Source organism: Tauraco erythrolophus, chromosome Z (assembly GCF_009769465.1).
Source record: "Tauraco erythrolophus isolate bTauEry1 chromosome Z, bTauEry1.pri, whole genome shotgun sequence".
NCBI lineage: Eukaryota > Metazoa > Chordata > Aves > Musophagiformes > Musophagidae > Tauraco > Tauraco erythrolophus.
In genome coordinates, this window is record NC_141496.1 from 10,746,666 (window position 1) to 10,773,347 (window position 26,682).

General features: G+C 42.9%; 1 protein-coding gene across 2 annotated transcripts; it reads right to left on the reverse strand.

The window, feature by feature from the left end:
• Positions 1 to 822: 822 nt before the first annotated feature.
• On the reverse strand, positions 823 to 26,518 carry DCAF12 (DDB1 and CUL4 associated factor 12). 2 transcript variants are annotated; one of them, XM_086628856.1, is made up of 9 exons: positions 26,316 to 26,518; positions 25,264 to 25,518; positions 15,675 to 15,881; positions 14,391 to 14,451; positions 9,943 to 10,136; positions 8,850 to 8,915; positions 8,009 to 8,171; positions 3,896 to 4,080; positions 823 to 3,111 (listed from the first exon to the last, which is right to left on the reverse strand). In XM_086628856.1, the coding sequence occupies exons 1-9, from the start codon at positions 26,385 to 26,387 to the stop codon at positions 2,953 to 2,955; spliced, it is 1,362 nt and encodes a 453-aa protein (XP_086484982.1). In that variant the 5' UTR covers positions 26,388 to 26,518; the 3' UTR covers positions 823 to 2,952. The 2 variants fall into 2 exon arrangements, with proteins under 2 accessions (XP_086484982.1, XP_086484981.1); XM_086628855.1 differs by having other exon boundaries at positions 8,009 to 8,195.
• Between the last annotated feature and the right edge of the window lie 164 nt (positions 26,519 to 26,682).

Genomic DNA, 26,682 nt, shown 5'->3' on the forward strand with positions numbered 1-26,682 from the left:
ATCACTATAAGCATTTAGAACCACTGAAACAAGCTAAAAATTAAGTTCTCTTTTGCTCAATTTGTTTGCCTGCTTGCATCACCATCTAGTTTGTTTCCAGCTTTTTTGGGGGATTTTCATCCAGCAACAAGGACGGCTCCCTCCCCATAAGTCATCTTTGAAAGAAAGCACTTTGAAAGCAGAATAGACAGAAGCATGAGAGACTTCAGGAATTTCACATCATTGTCCAGATTCTTCTGAGAATTGCCCAAAGCTTCCTATGAAAAAAAACCACAAAACAAAACAAAAACCACAAAAACAACCCAAAACCAACCCACCAAAAACAGGAGGAAAAGGGCACTCGTACTACCAGGCTTTAGGACCACACATGGAGGTACTCATGGAGATCAGAGTGAGCAGAGACACACATTTTCCAGGGGTGCCTCTTCAGTAACCTAGAGACTGCTGACTTTGCAGAAAGATCAGCCTCAGTGTCTGGAGGCTGAAGCTCCGTCCATACAAATACCCTCTTCGCCCCCTCATCCAGACCTGGATAATGCTTCAATTAATAAATCAACATCAGGGCTAGGATTTCCAGATCAGGAGTTTTCCTTTGGCACTGGTGACACCAAGTACCTAACCAGTAACTGTTGTTTCAGAAGAACTGGAGGACACTTAAGTAGACTCAAGTCTGCAGTTTGTTTAAAAAAAAAGAAAAAGCAGCAGCTCAAACCAAGCCCAAATGAAAAAAAACTAAACAGAACATGTTCCCAGTGACACAGTGACCTTACATAGTAGCTGCAGGAGTAATCCTAGAAATATACATCCTGCCATACTTCACCAAGACTTGTTCTTCTGTGTACTTCACTTCTCAAACCCCCTAAAATAACCAAAGCAGTTATGTTACCATCACAGAACACCACAGGCACCATTACATCTTTAAAAAACAATGAATAACTCTAAATAAAATCTGAGAGCTCCTTCACTACTCCATGGTATACAGTTTGCTCCTTTTCAGAGAAAAGCCTGAATAGCCCCACAAACAGTACCTTGAACTGATTCAGTTTGAGCAACCAACCCATAAGGGAAGTAGAATGATGAAATGCCACAACATCTGTTTGTCAAGTGCTCAGTCTCAGTAAATCACACTTTTGGGACAGGTGCACATCTGGGAGAGCTCTTCTGTTGCCAGGATTTCCATCCAGATGGGGGGGAACTGAACTCCTTGCATGATTTCCATCCAAGTCTCCACTACCAACTGGAAATTAAGCCTGAGCCTCATTGCTTGGCTTTACTGATGAAGATACTGAGCACAAAGCCGAGAAGGATAGCAAGGACACACGCATACTAGCTTTAGGTAGTCTGGCAGGAACTGTGTAAGGGACTAGAGCTACTCTGCAGTGATGGCTGTGATCTCCAGCAGAGACAGAACAGAGCATGTCCCAGCCTTGTCTTTCTTCTCAACTTCAGCCAACTGCCCATTTGGCCCCAAAGCAGTGAGGTACAGGTACACTCTGCTCCACTGGTGACAGGGGCAGGGGAAAGGCATTCATCCCAGCACAGGGCAGAGGAAACAGTAACAAGCGGAGTTTGGTGCCTGCCAAAAGGCTAGGAGGAACACCGTGGAGTCCTGCATTTCAGCTGAGTGTCATGTAAGATCATCACCCTGGAATGCACACGCTTTATGGCTGGACCTGAAGTGCAACAGACCTACTGACCCCATCCAGTCCCACACGAAGTTCAAGGGAGTCTGAATGCAGAGGCAGCAGGTGATCGGGGGAAAGACTAAACCTCTCCTATAGCAAGCAGGATGACAGCAGAGGCTAGCACAACGTGAGCTAACAGCAAGTTATCTTGCTACACGGAAAGCTTCTGGCTTGCATAAGACAAGTTCAAGAAGAACTCTTCAACCTTGGAGAAAAAAAACAGTTTATTTATTCCATTGGCTTATTAGAGGAGATAGCAAACCAGAACAACTAAAAAGGGAAGTTTCCACAACCTGGGACAAAAAACGGTCCTGGGTTTCAGGCAGTTTATGAAGAACCCATGAGCTACTGCAGCAGCATACTCAGGAAACTTGGCTCATCTGGAAAATGGATAGATTCAGTTCACTTTGAATGACAAGAACACTCATGCCCTAGCCCCCAACTCCCCTCAGCACCTCTGCAGGCCCTCAGTGTAAGGTTACCCTGTGTCACCCTGCAGTAGCCACGCTGCAGAACAGCCTGCGCAAACTCCAGTTGTGCAAGCTGATATCTAGGACAGGCAGAAAAGAAACAGATCAATTTTTGCTCCTGGCACTGCTGAAAACTACAATGCAAATACAAATGCACTTTTGAAAACTCCTGTGCTTCTGCAGTTCAGGCTTGGTGGGCAATAACCCTGGGGAATCTGTCCCTGGGCTCCAATGAGTACAGCTCAAAATTACCGGATTCCTCTACGTATAAACAGTGTCATTAGACTTGTACTTTTAAAAAATAAGATCAACCCAGGCCAGGGCCAGGCTCTGCAGATAAAGTAGTAGCTTTTCCTCTTATAAATATTTTTAATATTTTTTAATTACAAGTAGTCCTCACTCCAGGTAATGTAACTGACACAAAGTACCTGCACACACGCAGCCCCTAGACTTTCACAGAAAGCCCAGGAGCAACCACTCCGTAAGAAAGGAATCCTACCTCACAGCAAAGTAGGGGAGGGGGCACATGGCCGAGATAGCCTAAATGCGGGGGAAGAGTCATTTGGAGTAAATACAATAAAAGGGATTTCAAAAACCCTTCGTATAAAGGATCAAGGTGGTTAAAGCAAAAAACTGTTTCAAAAAGATATACAAAACTGTTGGAGACCAACAGAAAACTCTGCCAAAAAACAACTTGCATTTAAATCAGAAATCAATGACATCACACAATTCTGTTGTTAAAAAAAGGAAAAGGAGTGGAAATCTGTGTCAAGATCAGCATTTATAAAGAGACGTCACTAGCTCCAAAGACCAGCGTAATTCCCATGAAGTCCTGATGGAAGGGGGCCTCCTGCCACAAAGAGTTTCGTTCCAGACGAGTCGTAGCAGTGGGTGTAAACAGCATTTGGGAAGAAATTTATTTCAGAAAAATAATTCCTCCAGGTTTCATCATGATTCTGTTAAAGGAAAGTTCAGATTGTTATTGTTGCCAAACATCCAAAACTTCAATTCACAAAAGCAGAAGGAAGCTTCCAGAGCCTAAAAAAGGATCTTTTCTGTTAATACTCCCTGAAGCTTCAGGCAGATCAACTTGAAGATACCAGACTTGTCCTGAAGCTTTTTCTGAGGACATTGGGGCCAAACACTGGAGGGGGAAAGGTGAAGGGTAGGGAAGATACCAGGTTTCCTTGGTTTTTAAAGTTACATCACAATGATACAAAAGATAATGGAGAGAAGTAACACAAAGCCATTAACTGCTTTTTGATAACATACAGGAAATTGAACTCAAGTGCCTGCCATGGCATTATCTCAGGAAGCCAAAGTTTCTAAAATTGCACACAATTAAATTAAATCTCTCTTACTTTGAGTACCACATTAGAGTAGGACGTTTTTGAAGGAAGACACTGTATTTTTTGTTAGAGGTTGTAAAAACTGTAAGTTAGATTACATTAGAAAATATAAAGACCTAGAATCTAGTTAATTTATGAATTAGCGCATGAAAGAAGCCGTCAGTATGCCTTAGACTCAAGCAAGCAACCATTCAATGCTCCTTCATAACGCTTTTGTAGAAAGCAGTTCTGCAGTACTTGCTGCTTTTCGTGATCACGGTTATGGGTTACATGATTACTACGTTGCTGGGATGCATTTCATACAGCAGCTCCCATTGCTACAAAAAGCAGCGGCTCTCGAGCCCTTCGGCACTCCCGTGTGAAGGGTAGCCTACAGCTACAAGCCACTCACCAGCCAGCCTTTCCCAGTTGCCAACTTCAAAATTTCACTTCCTCCTAATCTCTGCTTCTGTCCATAGCAGGCACGTGGGATCTTTTCATCCAGGAACCTCTGGGCTCTGATATCGTAAAACAGCAAGGAGCCTTGCCCCGTGCCCACTGTGATGATGTGTTCATAGAAGCTCACCGATCGAATACCTGTCAAACAGAGAAGGGACACGCAACACAGTAAGGAAGATGGATGCTCTGGCTCTGCAGTACTGCTGCTTGATGCCTAATACTTTGAGAGGAACAACCTACTAGAGTTCACAACACAAACTTCCCCACTGCTATGGAGTAGTGCAGATAAATCCCATTGACGCTACTGAAACAGCTGCAACAGCTGTACTACTTCCCTCCCCCTCTGAGGACGTCAGCTATACCAACGGTGCATAGTAAGAGGCTTCATTTTCAGCAGACCCCAGCTCTTCCAGATAAGCAAAGATCATAAGCCATTTAGGATGAAGAACAGCTTTGTTCTGTCTGTCCCAAGCCTCTGAGTGAACACACCATCTGAGTGCACGGCAGCAGAGGAAAGAACATCACATTGGTTTCCTCCAGGGGCTCACACCCTACCTAGCTACCTGCCAACCTATGGTAAGTGACCACATGAGAAAAATTACTGTCCCAGCTGCCACCAAGGGCATTTTGTGGATCAAGAGGCTGTCTGTAAGCAAGCATAACTGTAACAATCACTAGTCACTTCACTGCTAAGATAGATCAGGCACTTAAATAATTCTGAAATCTCCACTCGAATATTCTCATGCAAGCACACCTTATTCTCTGCAGCTGGCACTTTCAGCACTTCAGCCAGCAGTGAAAACAGACAAGGAATCCTACAACCTACGCAACGCCATCTTATGCTAGCACATGGGAAGCTACAGCAAGTTTTCTGTCCAAACAAAACATTCTAGCACAATTCAGTTATGCCATTAGATCGAGTATAAGGAGTACGTTTTGTTTTCACAAAACATACATCTGAAGCCTCAGCTAAATGAGAAACAGCCTTGGCCAGATTCTCTATGGAGGAATTTGCAATTTTCACAGTGTCCTGTCATCTCATCTCTATTGTGCAAAAGGTTTGTTTTGTGTTAAGCACTTAACCCCAAACATCTTCTACGCAGATTAAACCCCACCACATCTATGCTTTTTCTTCCCGTACAACATGAAGCCAGGTTATAAACTCCAGGGCTTTTCAAGCCCTCTTTAAAGTACCACTGAACTACAGTGTAAACAAGCATTCAAACAGGAAGGGAAAAGTAGTGAGTTATGCCAGCTACATCCATGTGCCAGCTGCTGTCACTGCACCACACCGGCCTGAACGTCACAAGACTTGTAACACTGGAATACACCCAGCAAGACAGGTAACAGCAGACGCTTGAGGTGTGGATGCAGTCAGGGAGTTTCCCCTTTCCCTCTGCACAGAGTCCTAACTAGAAACACATCCTCATCCTTCCACCTCCGCAACATGATGTTACGTCCACAGTCACCAGCACCTGCGACACACTTCCAACAGGCAAGGCCAATTTGTCTTGCTCCAGGTGTCAAGTCTTGGTTTATAGGTGGGAAACCACTGTGCAGGTCTCACACCTGCTGAATTAGATTGACGAGATTCATATAAGAATCTCCATTTTAATTCAGAGAACTACAAGTGCATCTGAGCCAGTTGGAGACATCCCCCCCTGCTGTTACAAGGGCCTGGCTCTGGCAAACACATGCAGAAAGCTTAAAGCCCTCTGCAACCAGCAAGAGCAGTCACTTGGTAAGAGGAGAGAGGCACAAGGAGACATTCTCATTTTTTCTCCAAAAGAGGTCTTGACAAGCAACTCAGCAGAACACTTATTTAACAGAAACAGGTGATGGAGTATGAAAGCAGCTGGTATATACACCTTTCAATGCAATTTATTAACAAAAAGCTATAAAATGCAGAATGACTATGGATCTTTCTCTAATCAAAAAAAATTAACTGAAGGAATCCATGATGCACCCAAGTACTAAAGGGATGCTTAGAACAGGCTTTCAAGAACAGCACTTCAAAATTGGCACCCAAGGGGCTGAAGAACCTCAGATTAATCATTCCCATCAAACTAAAAGCACAACCTGTGCCTAGAAGTGGTTGTGGTAAGCTCTCCAACATAGCCAGCACTCTACCACCTGTGGACCGGTGCTATTTGAGTCAGCAAATTGAGTCCCTCTCCTGAGAGGTAAGGAAGCTTCACAAATCCCAGAAGGAAACAAAGAGCCAGTAGCATGTCCTACACATGGAGTAGACATGGAGTCCATGCTGTGCAAGGTCAGTCCGCTACCTTAACATTGCTGCCTTTGGGATATAAAGTCAAGGGCTCAGGACAAAGCACTGCATGCCAGCCAAGCAGAAAGCATATGCTCTTGCAGATAAGGAGACTCCAGAGACTGTACTTCCCTGTACAGCTTTTAAGAAAAGCAACACTCACAAGATGCACTAAAAAGCATTAGCTACTTTCTAATGTATAGCAGACAGAATTACACTGGGTAAAAAAACAGCCCCAGTTCCAGTCTTCCTAAGCGACAACCTTTCTCTGACCTGCCTCTGCGTACAACACTAATGATATGAAGTTAACGTGGACTTTACACATTCAGTAGGTGTATTTGGAAGCTGAAAGCTCATTCAGGTAACACTTCAAAGCACCGAGAAGTCAACCCAGATTTTAGTCCACAAGTCAGTAAACAGCCTACCTTCTAGAGATGCTGTACTGCTCCAAGTCCTAGTGAGATCAATAGAAAGTTGAAACACTATCTTGGGAATTAATATTACTGAAGTGCTTCCACCACCATGCAAAAGAAAAAAATCTGCCTACTACGCAGAACAGAAAACAGCACTGAACAAAGGCTTTCTCCAGAGGTGAACTGGAGGTGCTCCAGAGGTACTACCTACACATAAAGTCATCCCCCAGCTGGGACAATCACACACTCAAGGCAGGAGCTTTCACCACCAGCCACTGCTCTCCAGGGTCTTGGTATGTCTTTCCTATGATACTGAAGGGTGACAGTGCCAAGGACCTCCAGAGAGCCGCCACTGACAGCGGGTCAGGACAAGGGCTGCTGCTGGCAAGGTGTTCAGGTGACGACATGAGCTGGTCGTGAAGCACCTGTTCTTGTATTATAGAAGCTTCCCCCATATCTGAAAGAAGCAGACCCTGGCATTTATCTAGGCAGCACTGTTCAAACTCCAGTAACCACGTAAGTAAAACTTTCCTAATCCTTCCCTACACACATTCTCTCTTTTGATAACTTGCCCAATGAAAAGATGACACCTAGAGCCAAGCTAAATAAGTACTGGAACTCACTAGTCAGCAATTAATATGGTCTAAAACGGGCATCACAGCACAGTGCTTTCTCACGCTTGAAAATAAGGGTGTAGGAAGAAGCTTACAGGACCTTGCGCCCCGCAAGCCCTCACACTTGGCCCTGGGGTAAGGTTCACTGGGACATACTGCATCCACATCAGGAAAGGAAAACAGCACTCAAATCTCAATTTTTTTTTTTTTTTTTTTTTTTTTAAGAGTGAGCTTTTGTGTATTTAAAGCAAATAAATGCACATTGAAAATTAAGAGTCTCACTCATGGCTTTAAAATTACAAAGCAAGCATTCACTCACAGCATAGACTTCCAAAATGACAGCACAGAGCAGACAACACGCTTTAACGTTCCCAGAGAAAAATGCACAAATAGAGTATTAATAGTAGTATGAAGACTGCATTTGCTTTGAGATGAAGTAAACCAGAATAAGACAAAGTAAAAAAAAAAAAAAAATCAGCAGAAGTAAAATGCACACTTTCAGTGTGTAGTTCAGTAATATTCGGGTGGTGTACAATTCAGTTGATCATAAAAGCACTAATGTTGTCTCATTAGATTTCAGAGTTGCTTTTAAGTTTGGTTTGTTGGTTGCTCAAGGAATACTGTCATAAAAGCAAAACCTATATGTTCTATTAATGATTTAGACTATCACATGAAAAACTCTTCCTATTTATTAAAAGTTCATCTACCACATTCTTAATAACTACTTCAGCAAGGAAAACATTTGAAGCAGCCTTTGACAAGTTTCTTACCACTGCCTCGTTCTTTGGAACAGACGGATTTGACATTGTGAGAAGGCTGCCTGGGATCCAGGAAGGAGACATGTGCCTGTGATCCTACTGCATACACTGACCACTCCTGACCATAAGCCAAACATACGTTCTCTCTGCAGTATGGCAACTTTGTGGAAAGTAACTGAAAAGGAGAAATAAAAATCAACTCATTATGAGAAAAGAGCAAGATGTCCATAGAACAACTCTGTAAGCTATGTTCAAGGAAGCTGCAGGGGAAAAAAACCTAAATACAGCTATAATAAGTTGACCACAAAAATAGAGCTTTAAGAGAGAAGCACTAACCTGACTCAGATAAAGAAACCTGAAGATGGGATGCCTCATCTGAACCAAACTGAAGCCAAGCATTATGCAAAGCACAATTAACATTCTGGCAAATTTTTTAAATCTTTCTAAGCTGCTATTACATCTTCAGCAGGTGTTCACAGACATCAGCTCTCAGCTGAAAAGGTTTACCTCATACACTAGCATAAGTATGTCTGGCTTTGATCTGCAATTACACTTAAATTAGGTGCCACTTCCTTTATGACACTGCTAATCAAGTACCCATCATACTCTAAGCAACAGGTCACTTTCGCTTAGAACTGGCAGAAAGTTGAGGAGAGCTCCCACTCTCCAAAATAAGGGGAGTTGGGAGTTCCTCTCCTCAAGTTCTAATTCTTAGGACATTTCATTTTACATAAAACTTAAGTGTTTTACAAACACTGCTGCTCTTTCTTCAAGCGTTTAAAGGAGATGAAGAATAGTGAACAGCCTTAACTGCTACGTAATTTTTGAAATTTTACAGCAAACAGAAAAGCACCTTTGACAGCGTGTGTTCTGCTTTCCAAAGATGAAAATATCCATCTAGGGACACAGCTCCCAGCTCCTATTAAAAAAGGAAGTAAGAGAGTTAGTTTCTGTATTACAGATGTCCTTACAAACTCACTCTCTAGCAGGCAGGCTGCATACTCCAGATCGAACTCATCCATAATCCTGTATGTGCTTAGCAAGCTAAATCTTCATTTTATACCCATCTTGATAGAATGCAATACAGCACAACGGTGCCGAGCAAGAACTAATGTAAGAGTAAACAGCCAAAAATAACTTCAAAAAGTATAGACCTTGTTAGACAACCAAATAATTATTAGACAGTACAAGCTAGAGTTGGCAATTCTCTTCAGCAGCTCCCACGCTGATTCTGACCCATGTGCTGGGTTTGTGTGGAGGGGTACAAACATTTCTTTCCAGGCACTAATCTACTGAAAAAGCTATTTGAAGTCTCCATCACAGAGCAGTAATTAACAGCTATAGTGAAAAATAAAGCCCACAGGAGCACTGTGCCATAAGCATTCAGACCTTCTCTGTTCTTCAGTGCAGAAAGAAAAGTAGTGGAGGATGAATTGCTACTCCTACTAGTGATAACGAGAGATCAGCATGTGGGAGGTTAACGTTACTGTTTGACAAAACACCACCAAAGCAAGCACTGGTGCCTGCCCTGTGTCACTTGCTGAGCAATCCAGTAACAACTCAGCCATCAGAACAGGAACTGCCTGAGTGTTGGCTGGCCTTCAAGGACAGGGAAGGAAAGCAGCAAGAGGTGTTTTGGTGCTTCATCTGCTTCTTGTAAACAATTCCCCCTCCTCCTTAGGGTGCAAATCTAAAATTAAACCCACAGGTAAACTGTTCTTTCTGAAAACTTATGGGCTTTTTTCTGCTGGAGTTCTCCATGCACTTCGGGCTGAGGCAGACGTAGCAGATAAAGACGATCATCTCGTATGAGAAGGATGCAAAAGGATCAAGGAAGAAAGTATTAGGTTGCTTCTCTGGTATTTCTGATTTAGATTACTTTTTTCTTTTTCCAATACATATGGACAGTTTTAGGACTTCTCAGCTGTCTTGCTTATCTTACTGACCTTGTTCTTATTGTTGAAAGCCAACGCTCGGACTTTGCAGTTGTGAGGATTGGTGTTCTCCTTGGGGATATCCTTCAGAGCCCTGTGTGTTATGTGGGCATAGACAGGAACTTGAGAGAGATTATGCCTGGCATCACTTTTGGACAACACATCCTCTGTGACCTCCCAGAGACCCATCGAGCCATCCCGGGAACCTGAATAAAGAGTCCATAAATAAATAGTCCATTTCACCTACACGTAAGTCCCCTTTATAAAAAAAAGGAATAAACAACAGGATCTGAAAGAAAGAAAGGATACTATTAATTTAGTCTAATGGAACAGACTGCTGGTGCTTATCTATTAATTAACAAAACCATGATTTTTCTGAACTGTAAAGTTCTTCTCATTGTGAACTCATTGTCAACTGGTTTGTCTACATGGTTTCCAAACAGCTGGATCACCTCATCTGTTTTCAAACTGATTAAGGTGCACCAAAAAACACAATCCTGTACAACAATCACAATCATAAACACAGAGGTGATTGAATGGCCTATGCCTTAAGCCTGGTTTACCAAGGCTGAGATTGACAGTCTGTTAAGCCAATATAAAAACCTCAAAAAAACTCAGCTGGGTTTATGGCAATTCGGGTCAACTTGATATCTGTGAGTATGTTCGAGAAATAAGGGAGACAAAACAGAAGGGATTACTCAAACTCTGTAAGATAACCCTGAGGAGAGGAACAAGATGACACCACAAACCTGTCAAACAAGGAAATACCAAGATAAGCACAAGGGAACAAAAGAGGATGACTAACACAAGAGATAACCACTTCAACTTGGAAGGAACGATCCTATAGCATGGTTTGGCCCGCGGGTAGGGAAAAACCCCTTCCTCTCTGAACACAGGCAGTAAAAAAAGAGGATACTGTAACTTTTAATGAAGACAGGACATTGCCAAGACCAACAGTAAGGAGAATAACTGAGCTTATCTGTAAAAGTACTGGTAACTGTCACTTAGAACGTACACCGTGTGTTAGTCACCGTGTGCTGGTGTGACAGCTTTGTGGAATTACCACCTAGCACGCATCCCTGTGCAGACATGGAATAAACAAACATCCCGACTCTCTGTGGACCAGCTCTCTGCACACCAGTTGAATCCTAACTTTTGGGTCAAGTATGCTTAGGGATATGCACACACTCATTCATGAACTGAAGAGAAACAACTATTTCACACCACAATTTGTACCAATTTGTGTAAAATCTATTCTTTACATGATTTTTATAAAAAAAAAGGTTGCACGCGGTTTAAGAATGTAACATAGGAACTCATCTTACTTTTCTACTGAATTTTAAGATACTAATCCAAAACATGAATAATAAAAGTAACAATACTGGCTGAAGAAAGCTGAATGTCTTTGGTTTGTAGAACAGCACAGGCTGAATCCAAGGCCTTATTCCCATCCCCTCTGATGTTTAAACAACTCGCTTCCACCAAAATCAGCTGTGACAGATTTGACATGTACCTCCATTTCTTCCCTACACGATGTGAAAAAGACATCCCTTGTTCTCTCACAGGGAATGCATAAGAAATACGTCATTTCTTGAAGATGCCAGGAAAACCAAAATATCTACATCAGCCTATTAAATTTATAGGCTTTGGTACATCATAGGGAGTAAGCTGCAAAGACAGTTAAGTAAAACATCTTGTTGCAGTACGGGTGGTCCAGCACAGCAGAGATGGCTTTGCCTCCTCACAGACGGATTCAGTCATTTGCCACTATCACCTGCTAAGGCCAAATACAAAAGGAGCTTCCTAAAGGCACTGCATAGCAGTAAACAGCACGTGACACTACATCCTGCCAGTCAATTTACATGCTGATGGTTTTTAATGGCACTAATCTTGTTTGTTATGGAGGCTGAACACTCAGCAGCAGAATTTCTAAACATCTCGACATACTTTACAAGGCTGGGCGGAGATTGGATTGAGAGCAGCCCTGAGGGAAAGGACTTGGGAGTGCTGGTGGATGAGAAGCGCAACATGAGCCGGCAATGTGCACAGGTGGCCCAGAAAGCAAATCGTATCCTGGGCTGCATCCAAAGCAGTGTGGCCAGCAGGTCGAGGGAGGTGATTCTGCCCCTCTACTCAGCTCTCGTGAGACCCCACCTGGCATACTGTGTTCAGCTCTGGAGTCCCCAACACAAGAAGGACATGGACCTACTGGAGCGAGTCCAGAGGAGGGCCATGAAGATGATCAGAGGGCTGGAGCACCTCTGCTATGAAGACAGGCTGAGAGAGTTGGGGCTGTTCAGCCTGGAGAAGAGAAGGCTCCAGGGTGAATTTAAAGCAGCTTTCCAGTACCTAAAGGGGGCCTACAGGAAAGCTGGAGAGGGACTTTTTACAAGGGTGTGTAGTGATAGGACAAGGGGCAATGGATTTAAACTGAAAGAGGGCAGATTTAGGTTAGATATAAGAAAGAAATTTTTTACATTGAGGGTGGTGAGGCAGTGGAACAGGTTGCCCAGAGAAGTTATGGCTGCCCCATCCCTGGAGGTGTTCAAGGCCAGGTTGGATGAGGCTTTGGGCAACCTGGTGTAGTGGAGGATTTCCCTGCCCATGGCAGGGGAGTTGGAACTAGATGATCTTTGAGGTCCCTTCCAACCCTAACCATTCTATGATTCTATGATTCTAAGATGTCCATTTTAACAGCCCTAGCAGGGGAAAAAGTTCATGTGTGTTGTTCAACTGGTTAGCCCTGCAGTCAGGGACAGCATCAATTGTTACCCCAGGCTCAAGCTGTTCTGGGAATTATTGATCCCATCTGAAGCTTCTGCCATGGAAATCTTTTTGTCCAGTCAGCACAACCTGAGTGGACTGATGCACACTCCCTCAGCTACGGCCGTTTAGTCAGGAGTTTAATCTTATGCTTATGGACTACTGAAATACACTGCTGAAGGTTTTACAAGAGCCCTGCCTTGTTCTTGTTGAAGTTAACGCAAGCAAGAAGAATTATCAAGCCCCTGGTCCTCTTTGTGCTCTTTCAACAGTTTTGATAGGAGTGAGAATATATACTGCCAAATCTCAAACCTCAGCCGACATGATCGGTGTGATCTGCCATGGGAACAAACGCCCTTTTTTCTTCCTGCGGCATGTAACATGCCCCAAGAAAGTCATAAAAAAATTGGACTTAGTTTCTTAATTCAGATAAAAGTATTTGCTATACCCTCAATGTTTAGAGTTCCAATATTTCTGCTTCACACTTGCAGATACAGATGTAATTGAAATCTGTAAGATTAAAACAACATCAGAAGTTAGTTGTCTTTGTTTTCTCCTGATTAGGATCATCAGCAAAGTTCTGAAGAACTCGGTTTAGCAATCAGACTTGCTAATTGCTTTCAATAATTTCTCCCAGGTGTCTCAAGTCTGGAGACTAGACCCTACATCCCGCTGTAAGCATCATGCAATAGAGGACATGGCAGTCTTCTGCTTGCATCTCCAACCTGGAGCATGCAGAAAACATGGAGAGCAACACAGGTCAATCTCACATGCTGTGCCTCTATTCCACCAGGTCCTTACCTTTCCCTTGGATATCTATAATCATCTCTGCTGTTCTCTTCCAGCTTACTAGGTGGCATTTTTTTAAGGCAGATATTTGGGTTGGAGACTAGCAAGAATCAAGTTTTATATTAAATTCAAAATCAAATTCCAGGCTTAGCTTTTTGTTTGTTGAAAAAAAAAAAGCCAACAAAACAACAACTTACTGAACTAATAATTCAAGCATCTCACTCCCATCAGACTGTTAACAATTTTCTGTCATCTGCAGATTGACACTTGCCTGTACACAATACTACACCCTGTCAGCACAGAAAAGACAGTAAACTACTAAATGAATGCCATAGCGTTAGTATTGCTGCCTTCACCTAAGTAATACTTTATGAAGCTACACTGATTGCCCAACTAGTTACTAAAAAGTCAGTAACTGACCTTTCTTACTATAGCTATCCCTATCAACTGCCACAGTATATGTGCATATACATAGATACACACACAGGTGCATATACATACAAAACAAACTGAATTTTCATTAATTAGTCTTTCATATGAGTTCAGGCAACTGGTATTTCTCTACTGTATTCCAAAGTTATTAACTGATAACCAACAACCCTCTTTAAACTATTCTTCTGGTGTGGAATTCTTCCCTGTAATTCATTGTGTTTAGAGATCCTCTCATGGCAACAGCTTCTATAAAGACAGTAATATTCCCTCCAGTTTCAGAAAATTGAAATCTAGACCAGGGTCCTACAAATAAAACAAAGTGAAGGACTGTACTAAGACCAAGAAGGGTTTAAAGAGCCAAAGTAGTTAGTTCCAAATGGCTTCAAATACCTTGATAAAGGTGCTTCCTTAAGACCTATAAAGTGTTGTACATCAGTATAAAATTCCGGAAAGGAAAAAAAAAAAATTGACTTTACCGGAAACAGCCATAGTATCACTGATCCATGCAATTGAAAATATCCAATCCTTATGTCCATCCTAAAAGAAAAAAAGACAGATTTTTCTGTGCCATTATACTCTAGATTAGTCTCAAAGCAGACAAGTATTCTTCATTTTGACTTTTAGTACAAACTTAAAAAGAACAGACCTACATTAAAAACATACGGAGAAGATTCCCGTATCAAGATTTTAAGCACCTAAGAGTAATTTTAACGTTTTTTGATTTTGAGTGTGTAATTAATAGAGAGCAATCAGCTGATAGCAAAATAGGTCTCTGACCCAGGACAAATTGATCTCAAATCTAAAGACAGATTTCCCATTTTGAAAGCAGCATTCTTGACTTCTGTAAAGCAGCTACATACTTCTATTTCCTCAAACGCAGATCCCTACCATAAAAAGTAACCAAAACCTTATGGTTACAATATATGACCTACAGATTAATTTTTCAGGACTATTACTTGAAGAATCTTTTCTTTAGCAGGTGAGAAACCTATGGGGAAAAAAGACCATAGGGCTCTACTTCTGTCTGAAAAGCTGCAAAGTCACAGCAGCACGCAGATGAATAGCAAGTCACACAAATCTTCAGAGTCCAGCCTTTCTGCAGCTGGTTATCTGCTACTGCAGAAACTCTGACCTGACCTCTGCTGTTGTAGTTAACGCCTATGTGAAGTCCCGAATTAAAAGGAGAAATGAGAGAGAAGTGCTTACAGGACACCACTATACTAATTTCAGCCTTTTTTCTTTTTAAGACTGGCTATTTTAAGAAGTTCTTGTGATGTTTCAGAAATATAAGCAGTAGCAGACTCAGAACTAATGCTCAAAGCCAAGTTCCACCTCTGGAATAATACATACATAAGGTGTACTGGAGAAGGGGAATATCTGAACAGTTTCTAATATCTTTTCAAGTTCTCCAAAGAGCTTTTTCACTAAAACTAGTTTCAGGGGTCATCACCACAATTTAACTTTAACATTTAGGATTCTGCTATGTTTTCAGTGCTTAAAAGCAATCTGAAGTAGATCTGAATGAGGGTGAAGAAGAAATTTGACTCGGAACCCTGAGAACCATCTCACGTGCTTGTGTACTCACTCATATTTAAGACATCTTGTCAAAAAACACAACTTAATTGGGAGTATTTTCAAGCTTTCAGAAATTCACTCTCCACTACAGACTCCCAAGTCTTAACCTTGCTCTGACTTTAGCACTTCAAAGTAGTAATTCCTCTCAGTGACAGAATAAGCTTTCACCCAGTACTCCCACTTACATCTCCCACACAGACAGGATCAAGTGTAGGCAGACGATAAATTGCAAGGCTGTTGGGGTTGTCTCCACCTGTGGCAAGAAGGGTCCTCGAGGGGTTCAGCTCAATGGCATGAATACCACATCCCTGCTGATTCACCATGCCGGGTTCACGATCTTTCAGAATAGGAATCTTGGTAATTTGACCAGTCTGGACATCTACTACAAATAACTGGGGAAAAAAACAGAAGATGTAAGTCATCATCAAAGAGTTAAGAAAATAAGATGGTCGAATATCTTCTCTATTTTGAATTTACATTCTTTTCAAGTTGGAATCCACACATGCTGCAAGTATGGCTGAAAATAGCATAAATTCCTTCTTAAAACAAATAAATTAACTTAATTAGTCAGGTTTATTTCGATCATCCCATTTGGTTTCCACAGCAATAGAATAAAGAGGAGAGAAATTTGTCATGGGAGGTTGGTTTCCCATTCAACAAAACCCTCAAATCTAAAACTCTTTTTCCTGCTCAATACGATGACAAAACAATATTATTTTCCAGCTTCCCTGTACAACAGTGAGAAACAGACCCACCTCAAAAGAGCCAGTAAGCCCCAGCCAACTTAGCACAAGTCTCCTGCCTCCCAGATAAGACACCTACCGTGAAGTTTTGGCTTTGACAAACTGACACTTTATAAATTTATACAAGTGGAGTTTATTTTCTGGTGATACATAGAGAATAGTAATTAAATATAGTACCAATGCAAACATCTAAAGCAGATATCCAGCTACATACCTCACCCTGCGAAAAGACTTGAAGTTGGAGCTCTCTGTTACTGTCCCCCTGGCAGAAAACTCAGCTACAAAGCCTTACAGCTCTTGAAACAGACATCATTACATCCAGAGTTATGTCAGTTCAAACATATACGACCACAGGATTACAGTCTGAACCAGAACAAAGGTTTACACTGCCTGCTGAAGTCCACTTTCATGTGGGAGGCTTCTGAGCTGGATCCTTTCACAGATGTCATTCAGAGGGCAGCTGCGCTAACAGTCAAATAGGTACAATGGAGGGGATGAAGCCCTGTGGGGGAACACAAGTGAGAAGCAAGGAACTGGAGGATCTGAAGCGGACTTGGGACTAGGCAAAGTGATGTAGAATTATAGCCCAGGATTATAATTAAATTCCACACACACGCCCCTTAAGCTTGTTCCTTCTATAACCAAAGAACGTTCTCTCAAAGCCTCTGGAAGTGAACTGAAGATGGAGAATACAATAACAACAAAAGTAAAGTCAATGCATTTTAAAAGATACACACCTCGAGGAAATTGTTCTGAAATCCTTTCTCATACCTTTCTAGAAGGAAAGAGACCTTCTCTCTTCTTAAGAGAGAAGTTACACACAGAAGTTGCTTTTTGTGAGCTCTGACAGACTGTAGATCTGTTCCTCAATAAGAGTAAAAAAGCCCAAATTTAGCAGCATATCTGTTATTTCTGATGTACTGAACTAGCAGAATATTAGTCTCAAATCAAAATCTGATAAAGCATGGTATATTAAACTCTCTCTACAGAGAAAGCTGAAATCCATGCATTGCCATTTGTGTTTTGTGGCTAGAATTACATATCACCTTCAGCCTGCAAGTGATCTTCCTCCGTAGGCAGCAGTCTTGCACAAACAGGTGACTGTAGAGGGACTGAATTTTGACCTTTAGTTCTTTAACCTGCATGCAGGTGTGGCATCAGGCAACAGCTGAAGAGCAGCTTGAGCAGGAGGGAGGCACTGCTCCCTTCTCCCAAGCCTTACAGTGCAGCTCACTGCTGAGACAGCTGGTGAAAACATGATGCATGCAGCAGCCCCTCTGCCCTAACCTTGTCCCTGAAAATGAGCACTTGGCTGGCACTGCAGGATCAGGACCAGTAATTCCTCCTCATCCTCCCTGTCTCCTATGAGTACACATCCTTTTCTCCTCCTGTTTCCTTTCAGCAAAAACACCCAATTGCCTCCTCCACCCTCCTTCAACTACTGAAAAATACTAAAAAACCAACAGTTAAGTATCTGAGATTAAGGCTTGCAGGTTTCATCTGCAGGTATTAAAGCTAGCACCAGAACTGCTAATTAGAAAAACACATCCACATCTTGGGATATCCATGGACTCCGGAAAATCATGCTTCCGTGTTGAGGAGATTCACACTTCAAAGAGCATCTCAACAGGTATGAGGACTGAAATTAAAACCCCTTCACATTCTCCAGTCTGACATCTCTAACATACATCTGTGATGGATACAGGTTAATAAAAGACTTAACTCTAATGCAAAATTCCTTCAGCTAAACATTAAAATAATTGGGCTGAAAAGGTGAATTTTGAAACACACAACGCTGAAGTATCAGACTGTCACACATCTGCCCTGGATCTTCAACCTCAACATCATTTTCCTGTAACAAGTTTCCCAGTTAAGGTATTCTCAGAAGCAGCAACGGGACATATTTCTTGCAGTGCTTTAACCTGCTTGTATCCAACTCTAATCCATTGTCAGCCCTTGAATTGCTTTGTTATTTCCTCACTTTCCTCCTCCAGTTACATAGTATAACCATAACCAGAACAGCAACTGCTCTTAAGGCAAGAAATTTCGCAGTTAAGGGACTGGCTTTGTAGTTTCAGCTGTAAAGTTCTCAGCAGTAGCTTCTCCTTTTGGTTTGTAAGGAACTTGGCACTAGTTTAAAAACAACCACCACCTCCCTAGATGAAAATAAGCAAGCACTGTCTGCATTGCTGGGACTCTTGCATCACCTGGGGCAAGACAGGAAGCCAGAAGCTCGCAGTTGCTCGCTGCACCACCGACTGTAGTGGCTGTAATAGCAGCAAACAGAAGCCAGGAGAAGCCAACAGTTTTTAGACACTTCTAAAGCCAAAAAGGGAGAAATGTTAAGAAACAAGACAGGCACCTAGCTAAGAATGGAGAAAATTTGAATACTGTTTTAAGACTTTTAAAGACACTGCAGTAAATAAAGTACAAAATATCTGCCTGCTTTTAAACAAGCGCAGTCAAAACCATAACACACGATGACTTGGATTCCAAGTAAAACCAGAAATCGACCTACTTCTTCCAAGCAAACCGATACCTTCGCTTCTTTTAAAATAAGCACATCTGCAAATAACTCCAAAGCAGCCTGGACTCCCAAGAGTCTTGACAAAGTCCTGATAGTTGAATTATATTTTTTCCCTTATCCTAAGCAGGAATAACAACTTCTTTTGCAGCTACTCATTATACAGAAACAAAAAAACAGCCACAAAAACCTTTTCCTGGATGCAGTAAATCTCCACGAACCTCCAAATAGTGAACTGTGCATAATTTGTCTCTTGATTTTAAGCTTCATGCATGATTTGGTTCTTCCTGCTAGTAAAACATACGCATGTCTGTCATTAGCATGCCTAATAATTGGATATCCAGGATTTACCAAGCCAGGAGTGCTTTAGCCACCTGCCTGAAGTCCAGGCACCACACTTCATCTGTGAGAAACAGACCAGACTCAGCTATCGTGTTCTCTGCAGTACAATCCTTTCTAACAAGGAAACAGGCTGGATGACATGACAGAGAGAAATTCACCTCCTCCCCATGTTTTTCTTAAAAAGAAATTCACTCGTACAGCTTGTAAATGTGCTGTCACTCGAGGACCAAGGCACACAGGCATGGCTAAGTACTACAGTTGTAGGGCCAGATCAAAGATTCATGGCTATGACTTTTCACATCCCATGATATTACTAGCTGTATGCTTGTTTTTGTTTTGGTTTGCAGAAGTGGTGAGAAGTCATTTTGGCAAATGACTTCCATGCAATTACTATGTGGCTGTTCCCTTTCAAAACAGCTTACAATCAAGTTAATCAAGAAACTGCCCCACTTCATTAACTACAGAATTCCATTTATTAACTTGCCAAAAGTAAAGCCTGTGGAAGACACCAAGTATTTGAGGACCAGAATCTGAACTGCAAAATCCATCCTTCTCTTACATATAATACTATGAGTAGAACAGCTTGCAAGGCTCTTCTGTCAAGTCTGCTTCCATCTTCTGACCTGCCTTTTGGAGACAATAGTTTAGGGGGAAAAAAAAAAACAAAAACACAACTAAAGTTACGAGTTCATTACATCTAAGTGCCCTTTCCATACAACTTTAACTGAAATCACTGACTTTACACAGCAAGATTTAAAACCAGGCCTATGAAATGCCATTTCAAGGCAGCATGAAGTCTCTCATGCCGTCCGCTGCTGCCCCTGCACACAGAACAGCAGATCAACAGGCAGCTTATCTTCTAGTTGTTCCTACAAATCAGTCGGAATAAAAACAAAGGGTGCCAGCCTGAGCTACACCGTGTTTTTATTACACAAGTAGGACAGACATAGATTTACCAGGCACAAAGAACACGCATAAAAGACTGCTTATTCTTCACATAGCAAGTGCTCACCATACACTCCGCACTCCAGCTCTTCACGTACTGCTCTCAGAAATCACAGGCGTGTTCTTGTCATTCACACTAATATTTGAAAGAAACCCCAGATAAACACATTGCCTTGCTAAAAACAGAGTCACTAGGAAAGATCAATGGTGATGAACTTTCAAAACTGGCTCAAGCCAATCTTTGAGAATCCACATGCTTCCTCCTCATCCACCCAGTCTCTCAACCCTTGTGACAGCAACGAGCGCTCAGGTGGCTGCAAGGTCAGCTGGATCATATCTGTGCCTTCAGTGAAAACTGACTGTACAAGAAAACCCACCTGAACATGAAGCAGCAAGCTGATCCAGCTGACTCCTCAGCCACACACCCATCTGTGCCAGCAAGAACACGCAGGTGGGAACATCTCATTCTGCAACAGTGCAACTACACAAAAATTTCACCCTCAGCTAAAGCTGGAAAATGACATCATTGCTCTCCTTCAAATTTGTTTTTTGCTAAAAAAACATCAAAAGCAAGACAATGCTTACAGTATCATTACACCAGTACCATTGCTGGTCACACTGAGTACCACTGTTTCATTTTTCCCAGTTCTGTCTTGCATTTTATTCAGACTGCAAACATCTCGTTTCCGTTCATAAAACGCTTGACAAAGTTCTTCCATTCTATGGCAACACAGGTTTACTAACACACGCCAAGCCCCAAAGAAACATGGACCCTTTAATGACTAAGCTATCAAACTGATATCTCCTTTCCAGTGAAGATCAGAACACGCACTAAGCACAAAACCTACTCACAGGATGACGCAAGTGGGTAATGGCCTTACACATCCTCCTTGAAAAGGTCCAAAGAGAAACAATCCAGGATATCAAGAAAACATCTGAGAAGTGAGCAGCAGTAAAAGCAGCCAGCAAGCTGACTGACTCCGAATTCACATTTCCAGAGACAAGACCATGCCATCAGGCACTCCACCTTGCTATAAAACTCTAAAGCACTACTAGCTAATGGGCACACACTTCGATGTCATTGAATTTGTTCACTGCCAAAAATCACATTTGTCAGTTTTTATTTGTGTCTTGCCCTCCATGTATAATTTCAGGAGGCCAGCAGATAGTTAACACATGTCAGTAGATGGCAAAGGATGGAGAAGTGAAAAACTTCGCCTGCTAAAATGCATCTCTACCACCCACACTATACCTGGCACAGAACCTACCACGCTCTGAAGACAGACATAGGCATCACGTGCAGCTGACAGAAAACCAAATACTCTTGGGACAAGAAACAAATCTTGACTATTTACTCACAAGCCACTGAAAAAAAGGTGAATGGAGGTATCAGTTACAGGCATCAGAGGTTTATTTACACTGAGTTTTGGTCACTGTCCAGTGGACTTTGAGCAGAGTTACAAACTGCAGGAACATGGCGTCTCACTCTCTCCCTGGGATCGGAAACAAGCAGTCTTCTCGATTCCTCATTACATGTGCAAAACCAGAAGATACGTTAACTTGCAAAGCAAGTGGAAATCATTTTCCCCACAGAGAATCCATGTTCATAGACGGAAGAGTAACTGTGCATGGTATTCTCACCACTACAACCCCAGGACTGCAAGACAAGGTGATAATTGTATGAGATGCACAGAACAGTCACAGGACTTCTTGAACAAATTATAAGTCTCTACGAAGAAACAAGAGCTGGTGATTTACAGCAGGGCATTGAAGCCAACATACAAATCTACCAAAAAGAGAGAAGGTATCAGCTAGCATTCAAAAAACAATCCATTCGTGCCTTGGAAAATACACCTGAGAAACCCGAAGAAAGAATTTGGTAAGGAAGTTTTCAAACACAAATATACCTATCAGGCCTGCTTAGGAAAAAAAAAAAAAAAACGCAAGCAAACAAAACCATCAGATTGGAGGCAACTATATCCTCAAGCAACTGGAAACTAATAAGCTTCTTTTATTCAGAGAATTATTTACAAATCTTGTATGTTTTCATCCTTAACTTCACAATTAGCAAAATAATTAAGTCCTGAACATATACACAGAACTAAAGGAACAAAAGAAGCTGCAAATTCATAACTGGAACTTCTTTATTAGAAGTTGCTTTATTCTTCATCATTTCCTGATGTGGCAAAAAAAACCCCAAACTTCAGCAATCTTGTACTCAGTATTTTCATTTGCCCTAAACTGTCTCCTACATAAGTCTCAAAGTTTCTCTAGTAAGCTTAAACAGAAGACTTTGATTAAAGACAATACCTTTTGAGACTTCTCAGGTATCAGCATTTGGTAATTTAGATGCTGTGGTGACACACCCTAAACATCTGCACCTCTCAGATGTTTGCCTGCTCATTTATTTGAATTCGAAAAAAAATAAGAAGCCCATTGCATACAACATCAAGGAGATTCTTGCAAACGTGAATCCTGCCTCAGAGAGGCCCAGGTGATTGTGTTTTAGATTTTTAGACACTTGATTTTTACACTTGATTTTTAGACACTTGAATGCTTGTATAGGTTCCATAACTCTAAATCTGTCAGAAAAAGCATGCACATTTAAGAAACCCAAATATTCAACTTACAGCTGGCCAACTGCGAGCACCAGGATCCACACGAGAACAATAAAGTTATTATACATACACAATCATACCCAGGGATATTTTTAAGGACAAAAAGTCACTCCGAATAATCAAACAAGTTATAATCCTCATTAAAAATGTGCAAATGACAGAGAGCTCCATATCCTCTTGTGTGTTTATAGTGACTAGTACTGTCAAGTGACTAGAAGCAAACCTACTCCTCTATGACAGGAGCATATTTTTGTTATTAAAAACAGCGAATCCTTCTGGCACAGCATAGCCCAGGGCAATTTATAAATTAAATGCGAAAAGCTCTCAGTCCCACATTCGAGCTTTGATTAAAATAACTGCTATGGTTTATATTTTTCTGTTGCATTAACTTTAATTATGTGCAACTCCAATGCGGCAAATCCCATTAAAGTCAATCAAGTTGGTTTAGATTTACTCCCAGCTTAAATGCCACAACTTCGGTGTATGAGAATCAGCAAAGGAATTCTTCTGCACGAGGTCACTTACTCAAGAGATGAGAGAGAAAATGTTACAAATAGAGTGTAGAGTTGTTGTAGTGTTGTAGAACACTCTACTTGTTCAAATGTGAACGCGAGGCAGCCAAGGTAAGGGTATTACAGTATTCATAACTCATATACAATCTTTCACAATGCTGAAGTGACTTCTTTTGTACAGAAGAATAAAGCAACTTCTAATAAAGAAGTTCCGATAATCAATTTGCAGCTTCTTTTGTTCCTTTAGTTCTGTGTGTATGTCATATTCTGCTAAATAAAAGACGAGGTCCATCTGTAACGTTAAGCCTAGCTGTGGAAGCACACACCTCGTTGCAGCGTATGCAGTGGGAACAACAATATGGCTCAATCCCTCTTCAGTTCTGCGATTGTTTGGTCCCAAACAATTTTCTGCAAGGTTGCGTTAACAACACCGCTTATCATCGCTGCAGCGGCGCTGGAACGACAGGAGTTACGGAACACAGCAAAATTGTTACAGCTCTATAAAACACGCAGTCATCTTGCTAAAGTAAGCAAGATTTTTGAGATCTTGAGTTTCAGCAGGAGTTTGTTTCCTGTAAACTGTTCCATGAACAGTGCTGGCTGCTGAGCAGCCGAGGTGATAAACACACAGAATCACAGAACAGTTTGGGTTGGAAGAGACCTCAAAGATGATCTAGTTCCAACCCCCCTGCCATGGGCAGGGACACCCTCCACTACACCAGGTTGCCCAAAGCCTCATCCAACCTGGCCTTGAACACTTCCAGGGATGGAGCATCTACAACTCTCTGGGAAACCTGTTCCACTGCCTCACCACCCTCTGAGTGAAGAATGTCTTCCTTATATCTAATATAAACGTGCCCTCTTTCAGTTTAAATCCATTGCCCCTTGTCCTATCAGATGTGGAGAAAGAAGGCAGAGAGGTTCTATTTCAGGCCTATTCCTGCTAAAAAACTGTTTTGTTTATACAGTTATGTCTTGCTTCTTAAGAGCTACTGCATGAAAGCCTCCCACTATGTAACTATGAATAATAACAGAACATCTGAAATGAAAAAACCCACCACTGTCCCTTGCAAGTCAGACCACTGAGCACAGCTTCTGTGAAAAAAAAAAATCTTAAGGCAAAGAAACAATCGCACCAGTTTACATACTTTGAGGTTTAAGAGCTGCTTACAATGCTCAACTCATTTCTGTAGCACTAACTAACTTCAAAGAAGAAATTTGGGATTTTGCACTAACTCAATCAGAACTTCATACACAAAATTGCAATCTCAGCCAGTGAAGCTGGGCTACTAACTCCGACAGAGAAAATACTGCCTAAGAAGTACGATCTCCATTTATTAATCACATAGGATATAATTTAAATATTCCCCTATAACGTTCCAAATCCAAAGCATCGCTTCAAGAGTCTAAAGAAGTTTTAAATCTTGCTGAAGTGCGTAAAGCCGTGGGGGCAGGGAGCAGCGCGGGGGAGCTGCCTGCTGTGAACAAGAAAAGTTATTCGAACACTGAAAACAGATTTAAAGCAAAAAAATCACAAAGTGAACAAGCAAAGGATAATCCTCTGAAATTCATTTTTTTTAAGCTTTCAACACTTCTAGCTACTCTGAGGAATGTCTGGAGTTTAATCACACTTTTAAATTTTGCAGCAACTTTTCATAATCATCAGCACAGAACCGCACATATAAACAAACTATGTAAGACTAAGCGTAATAAAAAGAGTCTAAGTAGCAACTTCTGCCAGGCATGGTAGCTACCGTTCAGCAAGCTTAGCACCGTTTTGCAGGACAAGAAGAAAGATCCAATCCCACTGTTGCTCTCCATCCCCTGTAAATTGCTTGGTGCAGATGAGACCGGTGCTGCTCCCAGGTACAGCCCTCCCGTTCAGGTGCCCAGCCATCTGCATGGTACCACGTTTTGAGATAAGAACGGGTCATCATTAAGCATTACTTCCATTCAAAATTAATTGTGCGCGATTTCGACTCCACTCGTAATTACTTCCTAATATTTTCCTTGGCAGCCTAGATACTTCGATTACGGTACGCATCGTTTAGGGGTGGAATAATTAATTGAGAAACAGAGATGGCACTTACTGTGTTGCATTTTGTCCCACACACCACTTGCCGGTGGTTCAGCCACTGGGAGGCAAACACTTTATTAAGGGTTCCGAGATGAAATTCTCTCTCCTTCAGGAGGCTGGGAAGCTGCTGGGCTGCATATCCGTGCAACACATGTTGATAGCTGGACTCATTCTGCATCCTGACCTCTCTACCTTTCAGGTAGTACACCAGAGACCTTTTCACTGGTGGGAGCCTTTTCTTTTTGGGAACTGAGTGTTCCCACCCATACTGTGGAAAATAAACACGGAAATTAGATAAGGCAACTACAACAAGCTTCAGACACGACCGTTCTAAATCCAAAGACATTTCCAGCAAAACACTGAAGTCTTCCGAATTACCCACGGAATACCGCACACGAAGATTAACCCAGAAATGCTGATACGGGCTTCGGCAGCATGAAATTAAACAGACATTCACTCAGGAAGTAACACCGCGATGATATCAGAAGCGGTCCCCAAGGGTTCGGCGCGGCCGAGAGGCCAGGCGGTTACAGAAGCAAGAGGAAACCGACAAGCGCTTTAAGGGGGTGAGGGCGGCCCCGACAGCCGCACGCCGGGAGCTCCAAACCGGGAGCAGGTTTGGGGAGACACCGCGGGGGCCGCCCGGTACCCACCGCGCCGTTCCTCGGCCTCCTCCGGCCGGGCCTGGGCATCGCTGAGCCCGGGGCCGGCGGGCACCGGACGGTTATCGGCCGAACGGCTGAAACCAACAGCGGCAGCGCCGGGTGGAGGGGGGGTGGGGGAGTGGGACGCGGACACAAGAAGTCACCGGGAGAGCCACTGGGGCACGGAGCCGCGCGGGGGAGCCGCCTGCTGTATCGCACCGACACACGCTCCGCCACCGGCGCCGGGACTACTCCTCTCCACCACCACCCCGCCCAGGACACCCTCTCTAGGTACCGTGACCCCCGCCCCAACCGGGTACCGGACCGCGGCAACCCCCAGGCAGGGTCACCCTGGGCACCGGCACGTTCCCTCACCGCCCCCCCCCGCCGCCATACACCCACCCCAGCCCTCCCGGCTTACCTGCTCCCCTTGGAGCCCGCCGGCGGCAGCCGCCGCCGCTTTCCGCTTCCTGCTAACTGTTTTCCGGGACATAGTAGAAGGAGGAGGAGGAAGAGGAGGAGAAGGAGAGGCCGAGAGCCCGGCCCGCGCCCCACATGGAGCAGGAGGGGTAGGCAGCCGCCAGGGGACGGGGCATATAAGTGCGGGGAGCCGGGCCCGGTCACTCTCTCCGCCGCAGGCCCCGCCGACCGCGCTTCACGACATTTTCCTCACTTTTTTTTTTTACGACACTCTCGTCGCACCTTTGCGGCGGCTCCCCGCCCCTCCCGAAGCCTCGTTTCCTAGCAACGGCAGGAGGCAGGGCGGCGAGCCGACCCGCCCTCTCGGC